The sequence below is a fragment of the Argiope bruennichi genome, chromosome 11 (genome assembly GCF_947563725.1).
Source record: "Argiope bruennichi chromosome 11, qqArgBrue1.1, whole genome shotgun sequence".
In the NCBI taxonomy this organism is placed as follows: Eukaryota; Metazoa; Arthropoda; class Arachnida; order Araneae; family Araneidae; genus Argiope; species Argiope bruennichi.
Genome location: NC_079161.1, coordinates 28096274 through 28116215, shown reverse-complemented (window position 1 = coordinate 28116215; position 19942 = coordinate 28096274). Strand labels below are relative to the sequence as shown.

General features: G+C 31.9%; 1 protein-coding gene across 1 annotated transcript in view; it reads right to left on the bottom strand.

Annotated features, from left to right (window-relative positions):
* Positions 1–19942, bottom strand: part of LOC129957154 (cytochrome P450 3A24-like) — a 57969-nt gene that overhangs the window by 9369 nt on the left and 28658 nt on the right. The window contains exons 8-13 of the mRNA XM_056069327.1: positions 17039–17156; positions 16733–16811; positions 15802–15910; positions 11679–11767; positions 10712–10855; positions 8517–8682 (exon numbers count right to left, since the gene is read on the bottom strand). Coding sequence (XP_055925302.1) covers positions 8517–8682; positions 10712–10855; positions 11679–11767; positions 15802–15910; positions 16733–16811; positions 17039–17156 — 705 coding nt within the window. The remainder of the gene's footprint in view (positions 1–8516; positions 8683–10711; positions 10856–11678; positions 11768–15801; positions 15911–16732; positions 16812–17038; positions 17157–19942) is intronic.

Sequence of the window (19942 nt, the reverse complement as noted above, 5' to 3'; positions counted from 1 at the left end):
ACATAAACGAGGAGGACAAATATGTTTTTGTTTTTACACATAACAAATGGTTTAATTTAAAGTAAAAATGAAGAACAATAAACGAAAAATGTCTAAATTGAAAAGTTTTAGAAGCATTTTAAATAAACATATGCAGATTTTTATCTCAAAAAATTGAGAATACACCAATGAAATTTTTGTAATATTTCGCATAGAAAGAAAATGTAAGTATTTAGTTGCATGTATTCTGGCTTTTATAATGGCCTTCAAACGTCGTGGTACGGATTAGACCAATTTTTGGTGGTATAATCGGTACCACGACGACATGACGATATTTTACTCCATTCTTCTTGTAACACTTGTTTTACAATTCTTCTTACAACACTTGTTTTGTTTCCAATTTTCTGTTTTGGGACCACTGTTTCGAGTGTGGCCCACAGATATTCAATAGCATTGATGTCATGGTACTGTGGTGGTGTGTGTGACTGCTGTTTACAATGAATAAGACACCACATTATGACATTACTTGCATTCTGTTTGGTGCGTTGTACTTCTGGAAAATGAAATGTCCATCTAAACCCATATTTTTAGCACCTTCCTTTAGATTGTTGTGAAATATAGCTAAGTAAACCATATGGCTCATAAAACAATCTATAAAAACTTAATTTCCTACCCCGGATGAAGTCATATAACCCCAAATCATGATGGAGACACTAACAAGTTTAACTGTAGAACGTGAATTGTTTGGATCGAAAGTAATATTAGTCTTTCTCCATATGGTGCGACGGCTGTCACTGCCAAAAATGTTGAATTTTCTTTCATCACTAAATATAACTTTCTTCCAAAAGTTATTGATCTTCAGTTGATGAGTTTTTGCAAACTTCAAATACTTTTTCTGAATTTGCAAGCCGATGAACGGTTTCTCTCGAAAAATTCTACTTTTATATCCAGCTAATCTAATTACTTCCGCGCGGTTTCAATACTTACACTCCTGCCTATGATTTGAGAAATCGTATTTTCGCAGAAATCTAAATGAAAGTGCAAAAAATTTGGGTTTAGATTGAAATTGCATTTTTCTGCAGGACAACGACTTCAAACATACTGCACATAACGTTAAAATGTAGTGTCTTTTTCATTGTAAACAGCCGTTACACAAATCACCACAGTACCCGATATCAATGCCATTAAATATCAGTGGGCCACACTCAGTGGTCCAAAACACAAAATTAGAAATAAAACCCATTTAAAACAAGTGTTGCAAGAAGAATGGGGTAAAATAGCTTCAAATATCACCAAAAATTGGTCTAATCGGTATCACGACGTATAAAGGCCATTATAAAAGCCAAAAGACATGCAACTAAATATTTACACTTTCTTTCTATGCAAGATATTACAAAAATTTCATTGGTGTATTCTCAATTTTTGAGATAAAAATCTGCATATGTTTATTTAGACTACTTCTAAAATTTTTCAATTTAGAAAATTTTTGTTGATTGTTCTTTGTTTTTACTTTAAATTAAATAATTTATTATGTGTAAAAATAAAAACATGTTTGCACTTTTCGTTAATGTGTTATGTATAATGAAAGTTGGATTTATCAAGTAAAAGTAAGGTGTACTTTCCATTATTGGAGACACTGTATATAAAATTCGTGTTACATACATAATGCATTACAGAAATTATATTTGTAAAATTATCTGAAATACACTACAATTTTTGAAATTTAAATCTATTAAAATGTAAAAATACTTCCTATATTTTTGTGATAATGAAACTCAATAACAGATATATTAACTTTTGGAACGATATGAAGATCTAATAACTAAAAAACATTTCATGCATGATAGCCACACTAATATGTATTTCCCTGCCACCATAATAATAATATTTGGAAGAGCAAGAAACAAAACGATTAAAATGCCATTTAAAAAAAATACAGAAAATGAAAGGCGAAGTATCCATGTATCATTTCAAACATATTCCTTAACACATAACAGAAATACAAACAAAATAATTTTTTTTTACAGAAACAGAAATAAAATCCATATTCTTCCAATTGACAGATAGCGCTCAAACCTGATATGGAGAAAAATCTTTGTCCTTTCCCATCCATTCGTTTATTTAGAATTTCTGTATTTGTTAGAAACTATGACTATTATCTTAAAAGATGCTTTATAAATAAAAAATTTCGTTTAAATGTTTGAATTTTATTACTTTTCTGGATTTTTTCTGCCAATTTATTCAATGCCTCCAAATTTCGTCCTTGAAGAAAATGTATTCTCTTTTATTCATTAATTGTAACTAATCCCGTGCTGACATCTATTGAGCAATTTTCCAAGTAGGCTATATTACTTTATTCTTTACGACATTTATATTTTAAAAAAAGCACTTCTCTTTAAGAACTTAAAATTATATTATTAGAGACATTTACATTACAAAAAGGACAAAAGGTCACACCAGTGCTTATTGTTGACACTCTTGAAGTTTGTACATATGTCCTGAAATTTATATGGAAATTACGTTATATAAAATTGGAAGTAGAATATGGCTAAGATAGGATTGGCTGAATTTTGAATACTGTAGCGCATTAAAAATAAAAAATGTTCTTTGTCAATCTACAAAGTTTATTTACAAAGTAGATCATAACACCCTCTTCAAGAATGTTATAAACATTAAAAGCGAAAGATTGAAGGCATGCTAACTGATTGTACTTTTTTTTTTTATGTTTTCTTGTTATAATCGAATGAAACAATTAGTGGCGGAGCATTCTGCTCTTGCAACTCTTGCCAATTTCGCGAACGAAATCGGTCAAATAGAATTGCCGCTATCTGCGGTCTATACTCAGTTCCGCAAGCACTTCAACACTTACGCTGCAATGTAGTGTGCAACGGTCTTTATACATACGAATAAAGACAGGTTAATTTATTGCAGTGGTAATTTAAACAATCAAAAATGTGACTTTTTTAATGTTTTGTAAATGATCATGTATTCATTTATTATTGTAATGATCACGTATTCGTTTATTACGTAAATCTTCTTTTAGTCAATAACATTTCATTTATCAGAGATCTCGACAATTTTTTTTCCAAAAGAATTTTTTTTTTTTTTTTCTAACTTTACTTTGCTTGAGGCGACAAAAACTCCTCTTCTAAAAAAGATATCAATGAATTATAGTGGCGAAAAAAATTAGAAGCGCTTATATACATTAGGAAAAAGAAAAAAGAAAAAAAAAAAAAAACAGAATGAAAGAATGTACTTGTCCAGACAGGACTACAACATGTCGCTGTATTGTATTTTTTTCTTACTGCGTATCCGTTTATAGAATTTGGCGGGGGTGGGTGGCATGAAAAAAATGATTACTTATCATTGATAAATCCCGACATATTTATATGATACGCAATAAAAAAAGAAAAATTCAGGGACACCAAAACAAAAATTTATAGCCAAGCATTGAATTCCTGAATCTCTCTTATGAAATTGTGGCAATCATAAATCAGTGCCTTTCTGCGAATGCGTTGTTTTATTGGTCGTCTTATAGCAGGCCGAATGCAAACTCGCATTCATATCAAGTATCGGTTTATTTTTTAATTATTGGTTTACAGATTTTTTCATGTTTTTATATTCATTAGCTGACCTATGTGATCCATTTTCTTTTCTTCACAGCCATTAGTTTTATGCTGAAATGCAACTACAAAAAAATAAATAAATAAATAATAAAGAATAGTTTAATCACTATTGACAAGGATCAGCTTTTCCTACATAGAGGGATAGTTTTCCTTAAATCTTGCTGAAATACTCAGCAATCATTAAAAAAAAATGATTAGTCCTTGTGGTCAGGCTTAGAACAGACGAGGTTCTGTTTTTGTAACGTACAGTTAGTTTATTGTTATTTTGCTTATTGGTAACAGAAAATTCCTGCAATTCTGTGCATGAGCAAATTCTTTCCTTTTTCTCTTTTGTAGAGACACACTGTCTAATATGTATGGGGGCCCATTCGCCTTCGAGAAGTTGGCATTGAATCTGAAGTGATAGCGTGATTTTCAGCTGACTTATCATGTATGAGCGAGTTATGCCTTTTACTACAACTTGGAATGTTGCAAGAATATTTTGATTTGCATATCCCCGGATGAGGTTTAAGACAGTTAATGCATAATTTGTTATTCCTAACAAAGTTCTTTCTGTCCTTGATAGAACATATTTTAAAAAGTAACGTATCTAAATAGTGCGAGATAGTTTTTGCATAAAATACAAGCTTTGGTATTGGAATTTTTATTATTAACTATAAGTGTTTTCGCTCTTTTAAATATGCTCGTATTTTGTGGACGTTCGTATTTACTCGGAATACGGTTAATACTTTCTAACAAAGAGCTTCGCTTTTCTAGAAATTTCATCAAATTTTCAAATGTAGGAATTTTTGCCGTATTTAGAGAAAGCTCAAATTACTTCCTTGTCTCTTTGTCTACTTTCTGTAGAATGATGTTTACTAGCATTAAATCAGATAGCTTATTTTGTTCGAATTTAAGAACCTTTAACGCTCTGATGTTTTTATTAACGCTGTCCATTAAAGCGCTAAGTTCTTTAGCAGATTCGCAACAAATTTTCTCAAAATTTATTATTTCTAGTATATGAGAGTCTATCAATTGACGTTGATTTTTTTCATAACAATCTGATAATGCTTTAAAGAGTGAGTGAAAGTTATCAGTGATTCTAATAATTTAGCTTCTCCTCTTAAGCATGCACGGAGATAATACAGCTTTTGAGAATCATTTAATTGCTAATTGTTGATAATTAAATTAACGAAAAAATTTTTAAAATTTGCAAAATCGGCTATTTTTCCAGAAAATTCTAGTAATGGAATTTACGGGAGTCGGATTTTAGTTACTGCATTATCCTTTGAAACAGGATTTATTTTCAATTCATCTTTAATTGAATTTAATAGCCTTTTCAGATCTACCTCTGTTTCTTCAATCCGTATATTTATTTGATCAATATTTTCTAGAATGGTTTCTATATTTTCCGATGTTTCAATACCACAATATTGTTTGGATATCTTGTCCAACTGTGCTTATAATTGTCCAAGTTTCCTTAATTTCGCTTCTAATTCCATTGCGTTAATATCCTTGGAAACTGACTTTTCGGCACTAAAAATTTCGATTCTTTTCAGAGTAATTTTTATCGAGCCTTTTAGTTTATTTAGTTTCTTTTCGAAAAACCGCTTCTTGGTCATCGCTTTTTTCAACTTTTTTATCCATGGTATTTGCTCCGGCTCGCATTTGACCAATGTTATCGTCGATTATAAATTCGAATGCTGTAACCCGTTGAGAGTGGTTGCACAAAATAAAGCCTTAATAACTATAACATCATCCGTATTTTCTTCTATTATAGATTCATCTTTAATCGACGATAACATTGAATAGTTATTTTATTATTAGCTAAAGTTCTATAAAGATGGTGTTTAAATGATTTTACTCCTGCCTCCTATAAACCTCCGAAATTGGGAGAACAAAGGGGAATAAATTTCTTTCCATTGAATTGATTCTGCTACACCCTTGAAATTAGATGCATTATCTGACATCAATGTTGCAATGCGGCCTCTACGGGCGCAGAGTCTCTCTAAAAATGCAATGAAAGCTTCAGTAGTCAAATCTGTTACCGTTTCTAGGTGAATATCTTTAGTTGACAAAAATACAAAAATCTCTACATAAACCTTTGAATATATTCCCTTTCTTTGGTTTTTAAACTTTATTTGAAAAGGGCCATAAAAATCTACCCCAGAATTTAAAAATGGAGAACTTGGAGTAAATCTCTCTGAAGGTAAATTTCTCATTAACTGTTCTAACACCCTAGGCCTTTGCCTAAAAAATCTAATACAATCATGGACAATTTTCCTTGCAATACTTTTACTATTTAAGGGCCAGTATTGTAATCTAATTTGATGTAACAAACCTTGTGCACCAATATGTAGAAATGTTTTATGTACATGCTCAAAAAGTAACTTAGTGAATGTATGCTTACTGGGTAAAATTATTTGATGTTTAGATTCAAATGGCAAGTCAGAATTTTTAAGTCTACCACCAACTCTAAGTAATCCTTTTTCATCTAAGAATGGATCTAAAGATCTTGCTTGTTTTTGAAATATTTTTACCTTTATTTAGTGCATCTATTTCTGATTTAAATTCACTCAACTGTGCTACACTAGTTAAATATTCAGTACTTCTTTGCAGCTCCTCAGTAGTTAAATATTTGCTTATCTTATTACGACACTCTTTAGCTTTAGTGTTATTAATAAACCTGAAAATAAAGCTAACTATTCTAATTAATTTTAAGAAATTATTTGTAAGATTAAAGAGTTCATCATAAAAATTTGAATGAAAGTCATTAATGTTCAGAGTCACAACACATTTTAGTTCATCAGCAAAAGCAAAATCCTGCATGGATTGATTGTCTACTGGTTCATCAGTAAGTTTATCTGGACCAGAAAGCGAAATTTTATTCCTTATGAGTTCATCTGCACTGCATCCTTTAGAAATAATGTCAGCAGGATTGTTTTTGCTATTTACATGTTTCCAATGGCAATCTGATGTGAATGTTTGGATCTCCGCAACCCTATTGCTGACGAATGTTTTTAGCTTATGGGGCTCAGTATTGATCCACACCAAAACAATAGTAGAGTCTGTCCACAATGAGATCACATCAATGGGTAATTGCAGAATTGGAACTATCTTTTTCACTAATCTAGATAACAGCAACGTGGCAGGCAGTTCTTTAAGTGACTTTAATGGAGCCACTTTAATGGAGCCAATGGTAAGTGACTTTAATGGAGCCACTCTGGATTTGCTGCGCACTAAACTAGTTTTAAACTGTCCAGATTGGGTGAAACACTTTAAATAGACAACAGCAGCATAAGCATGTTCTGCTGCGTCAGAAAATCCATGAATCTCAATGCGAACTGCATCGGGAAGTAGAATAAACTTTTGAATTCTGAAGTTGTTTACTTCTGAGAGTTTTATGTAGAACCTTTTCCATTCTGTCATTGCATCAGAAGGTAATTTTTCATTCCAGTCCAATTTTATCTTCCAAAGTCCTAGGAAAAATATTTTTGCTTTCGTAAGGAGAGGGCCTAAAAGTCCAAGTGGATCATAAAGACTCGCTATTTCTAACAGCACTTCCCTTTTTGAAAAGGAGTCCTTAGGCTTGATCTTTACCTTATATGTAAAGCAATCTTCTTTTGGATCCCAAAACATACCTAATGTTTTTATAGAACTAACACCTTGTTCTTTCGAAAATGAACAGGATGTGGTAGACAGGTTTTGTAGTAAATTAGAGTTATTAGCGACCCATTTGTGAAGCTCAAATCCAGCTCTTCCGAGGAATTCAGAAATCTGGGTTTGAAGATTTTTAGTATCTTCTAGCGTTGCATCACCTGACAGAATGTCATTCATGTAGAAATCAGAACAAATCACATCTGCAGCCTTAGGAAAGTCCTTTTTTTCCTCATCTGCTAAAGCTCTTTAGGTACTGGTAATCAAAAATGGTGCAGAAACTGTTCTATAGGTTACTGTAGACAGTTTGTAAATCTTCACTGGAGCGCTGTAAGTCTCTTTGAGTGGGATCGATAAATATTTGTCGATAAGGATTTGTTTGGTTTCTATTTTTTATACAAAAAGCTTCTTTTGGAATGGTGTTTCTCTCCGTTGTCGTGTTCTGCATTATCTCTTCTCTACTCACGAAACGGGATCCTTTTAAAGTCATCTTCAATTTCGGAAACAACCAGAAGTCGCAAGGAGCCATATCTAGAGAGTAGAGTGGTTGGGAAGCGACTGGAATGTCATGTTTCGCCAAGAAAGTCTGGATCAGGTGTGACGAGTGAGCCTGAGCATTGTCATGCAACTGCCAGTTTTTCGTCGTTTAGTGGTCTAGTCTTTTGCGCCGAACTCCATCTCTGAGTCGGCATAGAACTTGTTGATAGTACTCTTTTGTCACTATTTATCTTTTCGGTGCGTATTTGTGATGCATTCGTGATCGTCTCCACCATTGTGCGACCACATTTGAGCTGGTTATACGACTCCATCACTTGTCTTACCCCCACAGCATCGTCTCCAAACACTTGCTGAATCTTACGAATTGTTTCGTTTTGAAAATCACCAAGCTTTTTAACAAAATTTTTTGCAGTAACTTTGCTCAACTCGTTCAGTTATCTTCAGAGAAATCAAAAATCCGACGAATACTTATAACAGCACATTATTCAGTGGCCAGTAGGCAACGACTGACATATTATAATGCGGAGAAAAAATTCTAGCAGGCGCATTAAGTTGTCTTCTACCATTGTGCACAGTGACACCTCCTTAACATCATTACCGTTTTGCAGGAAAATTCAAGGTCGGGTACGTTTTAGACAACCCTCGTAGTGTTGCTTTAAAAATGGGACGTTAACATAACTAAACTAAACCAAAGATTAATCACGGTTACCATGACATTCATTTTAGTGGAAAATCGGGAATTTAACAAAGAATAATCAAATCTTAATTCAAACTTACTTGCTCTGTTTGGGAACAAGGTCTGAATCTATACTTGGACAGCAGTCTTGCTAGAGCGAGTTTAACTTCCATGTAGGCAAATCGCATTCCAACACAGTTTCTAGGGCCCTGGCCGAAAGCTTGGTAAGCCATTGGGTGAATTTTGGATTTATTTTCAGGAACAAATCTGCAAAAAAATAATAAATAAATAAATAAAAAGCCATTGGAGAATTTTGGATTTATTTTCAAAAGCAAATCTGAAAAAAATAAGCCATTGGATGAATTTTGGATTTATTTTCAAAAGAAAATCTGAATAAAATAAGCCATTGGATGAATTTTGGATTTATTTTCAAAAGCAAATCTGAAAAAAATAAGCCATTGGATGAATTTTGGATTTATTTTCAAAAGCAAATCTGAATAAAATAAGCCATTGTGTGAATTTCGGATTTATTTTCAAAAACAAATCTGAAAAAAAAAAAAGCTTTAATAATTATTTTTTTATACAGTGACTAATAAATTCGTTTCTTACTCACTAAAATTCAATGTAAAGAATGTTTATGAAATGTGGAGAGACTTTAAAATTCTACAGTTTTTTAAAAAGTAAAACGGGAAAGATGCTGTTTGCAAGGAAGAAAGAAAATAAATTATAAATCTTTAGTATGCTTCACAATTTAACACTAAAGGTACCGAAATTCGATCTATAAATATTAGCATCATAATTCATCAAAGTAATCGGACTGATTTTGAGATAAAATCTCAATAAATATTCATCAGATAATTAGCAAAAGAATTTTAAGAAAATATTTTTTTTTAAAAAATTGGTTTTGTAAATTTAACTTTATGATGTGTGTATGTGTATTGAAAATTACCGCATTTACAAACAGACAAAATAGTTGTGCATGCTTTTACTGATGTTAATAGACGCAGAGGCCTAAGCTTGGGTTCCTGAACCGAAGGCGAGCTACAGACAAACGGATTAAAAACGTTAAACGTTCGGTAATGTTAGCTTTATTGCAGAATAAATAAATTTGTAAAAAGATACAGATTGTAGGAATAATAAAGTCTTAGAATAATATAATTATCTTCTCAACCTCATCAAAATTGTCGATGTTTCTCAAAAAAAAAAAAAAAAAAAAAAAAAAAAACTGCCATTGCATCTAAATTGATTTCTAGTATCACTGAGATTGTGATATCGGGAACTAACAAATAAATAAAGTTGTTTTAATTGGTTCCTAGTATCCCTGAGATTGTGATACCAAGAACTAACAAATAAATAAACTTTGTTTTAATAGATTCCTAGTATCACTGAGATTGCGATACCAAGAACTAACAAATAAATAAACGTTGTTCTAATAGGTTCCTAGTATCACCGAGTTGCGATACCAGGAACTAACAAATAAATACACGTTGTTCTAATAGGTTCCTAGTATCACTGAGATTGCGATACCAGGAACTAACAAATAAATAAACGTTGTTCTAATAGGTTCCTAGTATCACTGAGATTGCCATACCAGGAACTAACAAATAAATAAACGCTGTTCTAATTGGTTCCTAGTATCACTGAGATTGTGATGCAGGAACTAACAAATAAATAAACGCTGTTCTAAATGGTTCTTAATATCACTAAGATTGTGATACCAAGAACTAACATAAAGTAAACTTTGTTCTAGTTATTTTGAATATCCATATAAGCCATAAAAAAGTAACACGTATTAAAAATATGTTACAACGTCTTTTTCATATATGTAGAAAAATTAACGAAATAATTAAATAAGAATGAACCAAATAAACTTACTTTACAAAAATTATTTCAGAATTCGAGGTGAATTGGAAACATTATACATTTTACCTCGAATCTAATATAAATTTTAACCTATTAGCCTTATGTAGCACTTCTTTTTCCCCTTGAGCAGAGAGCGCCCCCTTGTGGCATTTTAGAGAAGACAGGCAGTTGAACCGCAGACCTGCATCCCGAGGTCGACTTTTCCCCTATGCGCAACCCCTGCGCTAACGCCGAATGCTTTCGACTGGAAACCGTGGAATCCCTCCCCCCATACTGTTTTCTTTAACCTCATTTTCTATGTGTGTTTGCAAATTTTGTAGTGTAGCTGTGTTTGTGGAAATTAAAAATACTGTATTTAAAACAGGGCAGTTCCTTAGAAAATCACAACACACCCACTATACTTATTTATTTAATGTTTCAGTTTGCAACTTACCTTTCGGGTTTAAATTCTTCCACATCTGGCCCCCACAATTTCGGATCTCTATGTACATGGTAAACGGGTACTTGTACTGCCATTCCTTTTTTAAGTTTTATATTCCCGAGTTCCATGTCTTCACTGCATTCTCGACTTACTAATCTAAAGAATTTCAATAGTTACTTAAATTTTATAAAGCATCCGAGTAAGCTGAAAATATAATTTCTAAAGTAAAATTCTAATATCACTTTATGATCTAAAAAAAACTCAAATTTGTAAATTTAAAACAGACTTTATTTTTAATTTACGTATGATAGAACTATAGATACAATATTTTCAGCGATATAGAACAGATAAAAACGAAACTGGAAACAGTGATGTATTGAAATAAAAAATGATTGATTTATTTTTACCATAAGAGTCTCCGAAAAGAATATTTGAAATGTGTATATTAGTTATCTATCCATCAAGTAACAATTCACTCATTTTAAGCGATTTTATTTTTAAATCTTGTATAAGTACTATTTGTTTCTACTGTATTTAGACAAAATAACATACAAGTATATTTTTAAATGTATATTTCGAAGAATAAATGTTTTAGTATGACTTTTTTACAAAAAATGTGATACTTAAAAAATTTTCAATAAAATTTGGTATGCATATGTCAAAACCTTTTTAGGATGTGAAAGAGCACAGACTCTAAGACAGCTTCCTTTAGTGATTTTTTATAGACGCTTTAAGCTAAAAAACATATAGAAATTTTGATAAAAAATGATAATTTCGAATGTTCATTAAAAATTTATTAACTAAAATAATTTTTATCTTGCGATGTATTACATCAGATAGTTTGCGATAGCCTTGCTATCTATAGCTTATATACTTACTTATTTACTTCAAGATTGCTTATTTACACCTTTAGTATTGTGATTCAAAATAGTATTTAATGTAAATGATTATTGTTACAATGGTTTGAAATTTTACTCACTGATAAACTGGTGGATAAAATCGCAATGACTCGTGCAAAACTTGATCCAAGTACTGCAACTTGCTTACGGAATAATAGTCAAGTTCACCCTGTAGGAAAATACCAATAATGCACGAAAGAATGCTACAATATGGATTATTATAGCAAAAGGACAAGAAAACGAAAACATATTTAACATCTTTAAAAGTAATTGTTCCGTGGGACGCCTTTTTCCCTTTCCATCTGTGGTTGCCATGGAAACCAGCGCATGCGCAGTTTATTAGAACTTCGATACGATTTATTATTATTATTATTATAAGCTATGCAGATTTGTAATGTTTAATGAGAGATGTAACGGTGAGTATATTTGTGTTCGCGTATGTTTTCATGTCCGTCAATAAATGTCATTCAGTGTTTAATGATGATATTTGATTGTTAAGAATTAGGAATTAGATTTAGATAATTAAAACAACTGAAGCACATAATAGATTTAGAATGGCGTGATTGCACTTAGAATATAGTTGTTAAAAGCTGTTGTTATTAAAGTTGTTGTTATTTTTTTGTTCGTTCGATTGTGTGTACGTGCTCTATGTTTACTCAGTCAATGCAGAATAAAGTATACGATATGCTGGAGAATAGAATTATAAAAATAATACTTATAGAATTTTAAATAAACTAGTAATCATAAGCGGAATAAACTAGTAATCATAAGCACGTTGAATCTTAATTTTATTTTTTTAAGGAGAAATGAATGACGGAGAAAAATTTTCGTAAATACTAATATAAGAGAGGAGTTTCCATAGAATAAAATGATAGTTTAAAAAATAAATCCTTCTCATTATGCATATTAATGTGGATTTTATATCATACTCATAGCCGTCGTATTCACTGGGCTAATTAGCTGGTTCAATAAGTGAAGAAGCTTTTAGATAAAGATATGATTTTTTGATAAAGATATCATTTTTAGATAAAGATATCATTCTTTTGTGTCCCGCATACAAATGAGAGCAGTTAGGATCATAGATCTTTATTCAGAAAAAAAAAGATAATTTATTTCTAAATTCCCTGATTTAATTCTGCACAATACATTTCTATTATCTGTAAAAATATTGAAGTCCAATTTAAAGCTATTAACAGAATCCTATCAGTTATTATTCAGTAAAGGCTAATCGTTATATACCACGTTGAAAGCAGCGGTACCTGCATTTCCACGCAAGTTTGTATCCTTTTTACAATTTTGACACATTGGTTAGAAAATAAATACAAATCACAACAAGTCCTGCCCTAGGGGTAGCGCGGCTTCCTTGTGATCTGGGCGTCCCGGATTCGAGTCCAGGTTCGGGCATGGTTGCTCTTCCTACTTTGTCCTATCTGTGAGGTGTGTGAAAGAGCACCCTCCCCTTGCAAAAGGGGGTTGTGCATGCGATTGTGCGAGTGTCATCTTCATATGAGCTAGAAATCAGACTTCTACCCTCGGATGCTCAAGGGCCATTATCCTCAGAAGCTACTGAACATACAAGCGTATAAGTAACAATTTCTGCGGGCTTTATTTTAATTAAAAAAAAAAAAATCGGCAAATTATATAAACTTTAACTGTACCTTTTTTTTTTTTTTTTGTCAAATTAAATTAACATTTAGCAAAGTTTCTATAGTCCGTAACTGTCCGAATTATCATTCGAAAGGGCCCATTACCAACCTGACGTAAGCTTTTACCTTACAAATCTTCAATAAGTCTGCCTAAACTTATATCTCTCTCTTCTGGGAATCCAAGATTATTTTAAGGAAAATTGGAAGTGTTACATCATTTCATGAGGACCGCTTAATGGAATGTCAGGTTTTAGTTCCTACATAATAATTTAAAAGTCAAGCCAATTATGGACCCTTGAAATATTTTTCGACCAAGTAGATTCATTAACAATCTGCGAAGGAGGAGACAAGAGTTCCTCCCCTAGGATATCTTATATCCAAGAAAGGGATTCGTACTAATCTGGACAACATCGTTCATAAATTTCTTTCAATTCGAAGAAAATGCACGGATTCAAGACCGATTATAAATGCAGATCATTTAATTTTCTCAAGATGCTTTTATTTCATCTAAAAACACAACCTCTTGGAATCAGGTTGATCAATTTCGGGGGAAAAAATTGATTATAACACCTATACATCTTTTGTTTATGTAATTCTGTTGTTTGTAATTATATTTTTTGTAATTATTCATATCCTAAATTGGTTAATTAATATTGTTAATAGATGGCGCTGCATATACTCTCTAAGTTGCCTAGTTCAAAATGAGTAGCGAGAACTTGTTTCTTTCAGATTTCCGTGTCTGTTTTGTATTTAAACTGGTGCAATTCGGCACAGCTCGATATTTGTTTACGGCAGTGTTAAATGTGAAATGCTAAGTTATCCTAAATGTTATGGGGTTTTCATCCATGTCTTGTGTGAATTTGTGCGTGATGTCGAATTGCAAAAATAAGTAAGCAAAAGGAACTAAGATTTGTTCCTTGGATAAAGGTACCACATTTCCAGCTACATCTTTCCTATTTATTAATTACTATATATATTTCTGGCATTGTGATATGGTTGTTGTTTTTAATGAACATTATTTATATCAATACCAGCTTCCTATGCCCAAACTGTGCATATGTATGTTTTTCCCCTCTTCAATTTATCGCCAAATTCCTTGCATGTTTTTAGCCCCTTCAATTTATCACCAAAATCTTTATTATGAAGAAATGCCCTCTAAACACTGATCTGATTTCTTTTTTTTTTTAATTATGTGAATTCTATTTTAAAAAGTAGGCCTGATAAGGAGACGATGAAGGTGCATCATATAGCTTCACTCTGTAGATTACTTAGCCGAATAGTTGGAGTAAAGTAAGTTTATATAAATGACAAACTGACATGATCTTAAATGCTGGATTCCTGATTATGGTAGATCAATCGGTTGTGAGAAAGCAGAAGAGTGATGCCAAATCCTTAAATATAATTTTGTGCCCACTTATTCCATCTCATGATATTTCCAGTATCTCAAAATCAAAATTCTTTTTATCTTGGCAAATCTACGGAATGTACAAACAAATAATGAAATAAACTTAATTCAGAATTCTGTTAAAAGCTTTAAATCCTATGATTATAACAGGGAAATAAACTTAAGTTTACTAAATTGTGAATAAGACTTACTTCTGAGGCGATATTGAGATGTGCTAGGATAGAACCTGGGACCTTGTGGTTAGCAGTCCAGTAACTTAACCATTTTACCAAAACAGCTGTTCGGGTAGGAGAGTTGTTACTGGCTTATATGCTATTCACCACAATACTCTCCCTCCAGTGAGTCGAAGGGGAGACGAACTATATGGCGTTGAGTGGTGATATATTGAGTAGCTGTTGTCTTAATGGGCCTGTACCCTATTTTGAATAGTGCCAAGCGTTATGGCGAGCGTTTTGTGCGTGCTGATGCGCCAAGTGTGTCAAACGGCTTTGGGTTGCTGCGTCATGTGAGTCTGACGACTTTAGTTTGCTGCGTCAAGTGAGTGTGACGACTTTAGTTGCGGGTAGATGGCGCCACAACAGCCGTCCGAAGGTTGAAGGTTCAGCGTCCGAGGTCACCAATGAAGCGGTAGGTGATGGACGAAGGATAGTACCTGGGACCTTGGGGTTAGCAGTCCAGTAACTTAACCATTTTACCAAAACAGCTGTTCGGATAGAAGAGTTGTTACTGGCTTATATGCTATTCAACACACTTCCTTTATCCACAGACACTTTTTATAATCAGAAACAATCTTATAATCTTGGCATGTAAAGAAAATACAACCATATGCTTTATAGAAATTATTTAAGTATACACATTTCAGAATGGGTCGATTTGGCACAACTTATCTAAGCATAAGAGGGTTCATGGGAGATCCGTCCCTACTTAATTTATTTACATATATTGCCGTCATTGGTCTTGTTAATGTAGTTCAAAATGTTTGCTTTCTAGGTTAAAATTTGTGAAGGTTTTTAATTTTAAATTTATTTTACAAAAGCACAGATTTATATCATATTTTGGCGCAATTTGACCCTTTTATCACAAACAAATATTCACTCTACTGCCAAATGACACTTTTAATTACGTTAGCTGAGATAATTTCTCAAATATAACCTCTGTTTCCAATAGTTGCTGCACTTCTCTTCGTACTTTCTCTTGCGCTTCTGGATGATGAATGAGAAAATGTGTTGTGAATGCCAAAGCTGTACTTGTGGTTTCGTATCTGAAATCAATAAAAATATTATGAATGCAAGATCAAGCATATTTAGAAATCGAGCAGATCAAACAATTAATCGCTTTATATGTCGAACAGTACTTCAATTAACATCATAAATCATGCTAATATGTTTATTTAATGATTATTTTTTCTGGTGGTATTTTAAAAAAGTCACGAAAACAAGTAGATGGTAAATTCGACAACAAGCAGTATGCATCATCTATTAATTCTAATTTTAAACACACCGCTTGTGGCAACACTAATGAATGGCGTTTCGGTTTTTTTTTTTTTTTTTTACCTATTTCGACTAACGAAAATTCTTCGTCTGACGGCTGACAATTGTCTGAATACCTAAACAATATGCGCATTAAACTTGTATTGTTCTTTCAGATGGCAATGCGGCGCCCAGCCATATAAAACGAAGAAAAATATGTGTTGAAAGATCGATCGAGAATCTCCCAGTTTCAAAAGAAAAGTAATTGTGAAGCTGCTACGTTGGCGGTAAAATATGAAAAGTCGGGAAAATATTAGTTATTGAAAATATAAGCAAAGAATGTTCTCATTGTGAGGTTTTAAGTTTTGAGTCGGAAGTAGGCCGATCGGCAAACATATGTTGTCATCATGAAAAGATTAAGTTTGGAACATTGAACTAATGGTCAGTGAAGTTTAAAAACTTGCGAACTGGAACTAACGAACAGTATCGGATAACATCGGGATTGGTGAGCAAAAGTGAGTAGGGAACGAAGTCTTCTAGTACTTTAATAACAAAATTAATTTGAAGGGAGAAGGTTTTTAGAATAACTGATAAAAATGAACAATTTTCCCTACCCAGCTAAGAAAAAGAGCAACGAGTTATCCAAAATGTCAGCATCTGTCATTTTTCGAACCAGCTTAGAAAACATTGTATCTATAGAGGGGAAAAAAATGAGTTTCTTGAAAAAAAAACTTAAAAAAAAACGGAACATTCTTTTCTAAAATAAATACTTTAGATTACAATCAAACCAAACAAAAATTTTATAAAACAGACCTTTATCCAGACATTAAAAAATGTAAAAGTCAGAGAAATGTCTATAAAGTGGTAAAAGCAGGTGCACAATGCAAGCATATGAACAAGAAAAGTTTTGGGAGTTTTACTGTTAGTTTCTTTTTCAGTATTTTCAGTGTCTCCTTTAGCTATCAAATCATCTGAAGTTACAGCTGACAAATCGATTTCAGCATCTATCATTAGCTGAAGAAGGTCGGGTCTTCTATTCTGAAAAAAACAAATGAATTTAAAATTTAGTTCCAACTTTTGGCTAGAATAATAAAGTATCATGCGAATTATCTTATGAAGAATCTAAACAATTTTAACGCCCCTTATAAATATGCCGTTAATTAATATATTTGTTTTTTTGTTACGAGGTGGTGCTTAGAACTAGGTATACATAATTTTTTGATTAATATACTTTATGTAACTAATTAATTTTATTCTTAGAAATCAGAAATAATCCATCTTAAAGTATCAAAGCTCAGATTTCTATATCCATTTTATATACGTTATCCTTCAGATCCTTTCAAACTGATTTTAATTTCTAATATCGGACATTTATCTGATTTTTATCAAACGGCCTTCCCTATTTCGCAATTTTTAAAAAGACACACACACACACATATAAGAAAATCAAAAATATATGCATTATGAAATTTCAATTAAAATTTAAATCTATTTCGGAAAACAAAATAAAAAAAAATTAAAAATTATTTCTGAATCAAACTAAAAAATATACAATTGTATTTAGAGAGCGCTAATGCTGCTACTACTAAAACACAGATGAACTTAATTAAATTAGTAAAAATACCAATTTAATATTAGCAAAAAGAATAAAAAAGAAAGAAAAATTTTCTACTTTTATTCTCATAATTTAATAGGATTAAAAGAGTTTGTAATAACAAAATTTCTTATATTGAAGCAACAAATAATATCATTGAAAACTTAACTACTAATAAATTTTCCCGAAACTATTGCAATATAGAAATTTTAATAATAGAAGGATTGACTTACTAATTTTTCGGAACAACTAAAAACAGACTTTCGGCTGCATGTCAACTAATTTAATAGATGGCGCTGAGATCCTCCAATTATTTATTACTTTGCATGACTAAGTGTTTTTCTGCAGGAGGTGTAAATGAAGCGGGAAACGTGATGTGAGCCTTTTATGTAGAGATTTTACCTGCTACTGGTATGTACTTTCCCTTTTGTTTCAATAATTGGTTGTGAATGTTCTTTTATAGTTTATAATATGTTATTATTATTTTCGCCTAAATTGGAGATTGTAATTTATGGTTTTACTAGCTGCCTTTGGCGACCAGCCGGTTCGCCAATCTTAATGCTCGTTAAAATTTTAACAATTAAATATTTTATGTAATTCTTACTTTAATAGCTTCTTCATTAAACTATTTTAAAACTTCAAATTTCAGTTCACTCATAATATTATAAAGGCCTTCAGTATAGGCCTTCAGTCATAACGTAATATGTATCTCTCTAATTTTCTGTTAGCACCCGTAGAATTTATGCTTTAAATTAAAGTGGAAATGATTAATCTGCAATTAATATAATGAATAATATTTTTTACTGAAACAAAGCATTTTTTTTTGTAATATGATTACTGAAAACAGAGCCACTGAGCATTTATACCTTATGGGCACTAAAGAATATCTTTCTTAATTTATGAAATATCTCAAGAATTTGTCAACAAATTTTTTTCAGATTCATCATGAGCAGGTCTATTAATTAACAATGTTTAATTTGAAATGCATCAAACACTAAGAAAATAAACACAATCGTTTGAAATAATCGGCCGAAAAATGTTAAGCCTAAGCCTCATTAGCGTGGGAAAAAATGCTGAAGCCTTACTCATTTGGCGGTGGGGAAATGAAGATTTTTTTGGCGGGAAAGTTAGTTTTTAATTAATAATTAAAATTATTATTAAAATTTCATGAAAAGGGACCCCAGGTGCACATTCCCGCCCTCCAAGGTATACATGTACCAAATTTGGTAGCTGTAGGTCAAATGGTCTTTTCTGTAGAGCGCCAACACATACACACACACACACACACACACACACACACACACACACATTGAGCTTTATATAAGTATAGATTTCTGTAAAAAATGGTTTATCTCTAAGGCCTCAATTTCAGGGGATTTTAGGGTCACGAGGGGTCAATATTGTTGGACAAAAGTCAGACACCTCACAGAAAAAATCCCTTGTTTGAATCCCTGCCTGAAGGTGACCCTTGCGAAATTCTTCAGGTGGGATTCTTAATTTCTTCCTTTTTGATTCTTTTTGCTAATATTGGTATTTTTACTAATTTGGTTATATATGAAAAAAATAGATAATTTAATAAAATGTCTATGCAAAAAAAGGCATAGAGAAAATCTAGAACAATTGACATATTCTTTCAATCAGTATTTGGGCAATACCTATATAAAAGCAAATGGATTAGGTATCAACAGCTTAAATCTGCTACAATCAAGTTGCTATTTTTTTCCGCAAGGTTTAATGATTGAAGTATTTGTGCTTTATGTGCATTCTTTTATGAATTCAAGGCTAACAATATGAAATTAAAACAAAGTTCAACAAACAATAAAAATAAAATAAAATAAACAACATATTTTTATGATGAAATTGTTTAAACTGTTGAATTCTACTTTTATTTATAATTGAATATCGAATATCTTTTTATTTTTTAAATACTTAGAAGACCTTTATGAATATGTAATATCAATGAACCTCTTTAGAATCAATTTATATTTTATTTTTGAATCCTCCGCTATAGAGGAAGGAAGATCTACATTTAAGTAATATTGCAATACTTTTTTAGCCTGAAAAAATTTGATCACATTTTACATTAAACCACTTGAAAACGCTACTGCAAGTCGGCGGATAATATGGTGACATAAAAATACACGTTTTTTTTAATTATGAATATTCATGAAAAAATGGACCGAAAGTGCTTAAAAGTAGTTTGACATCAGCCAAAATGGCTCATAAATTG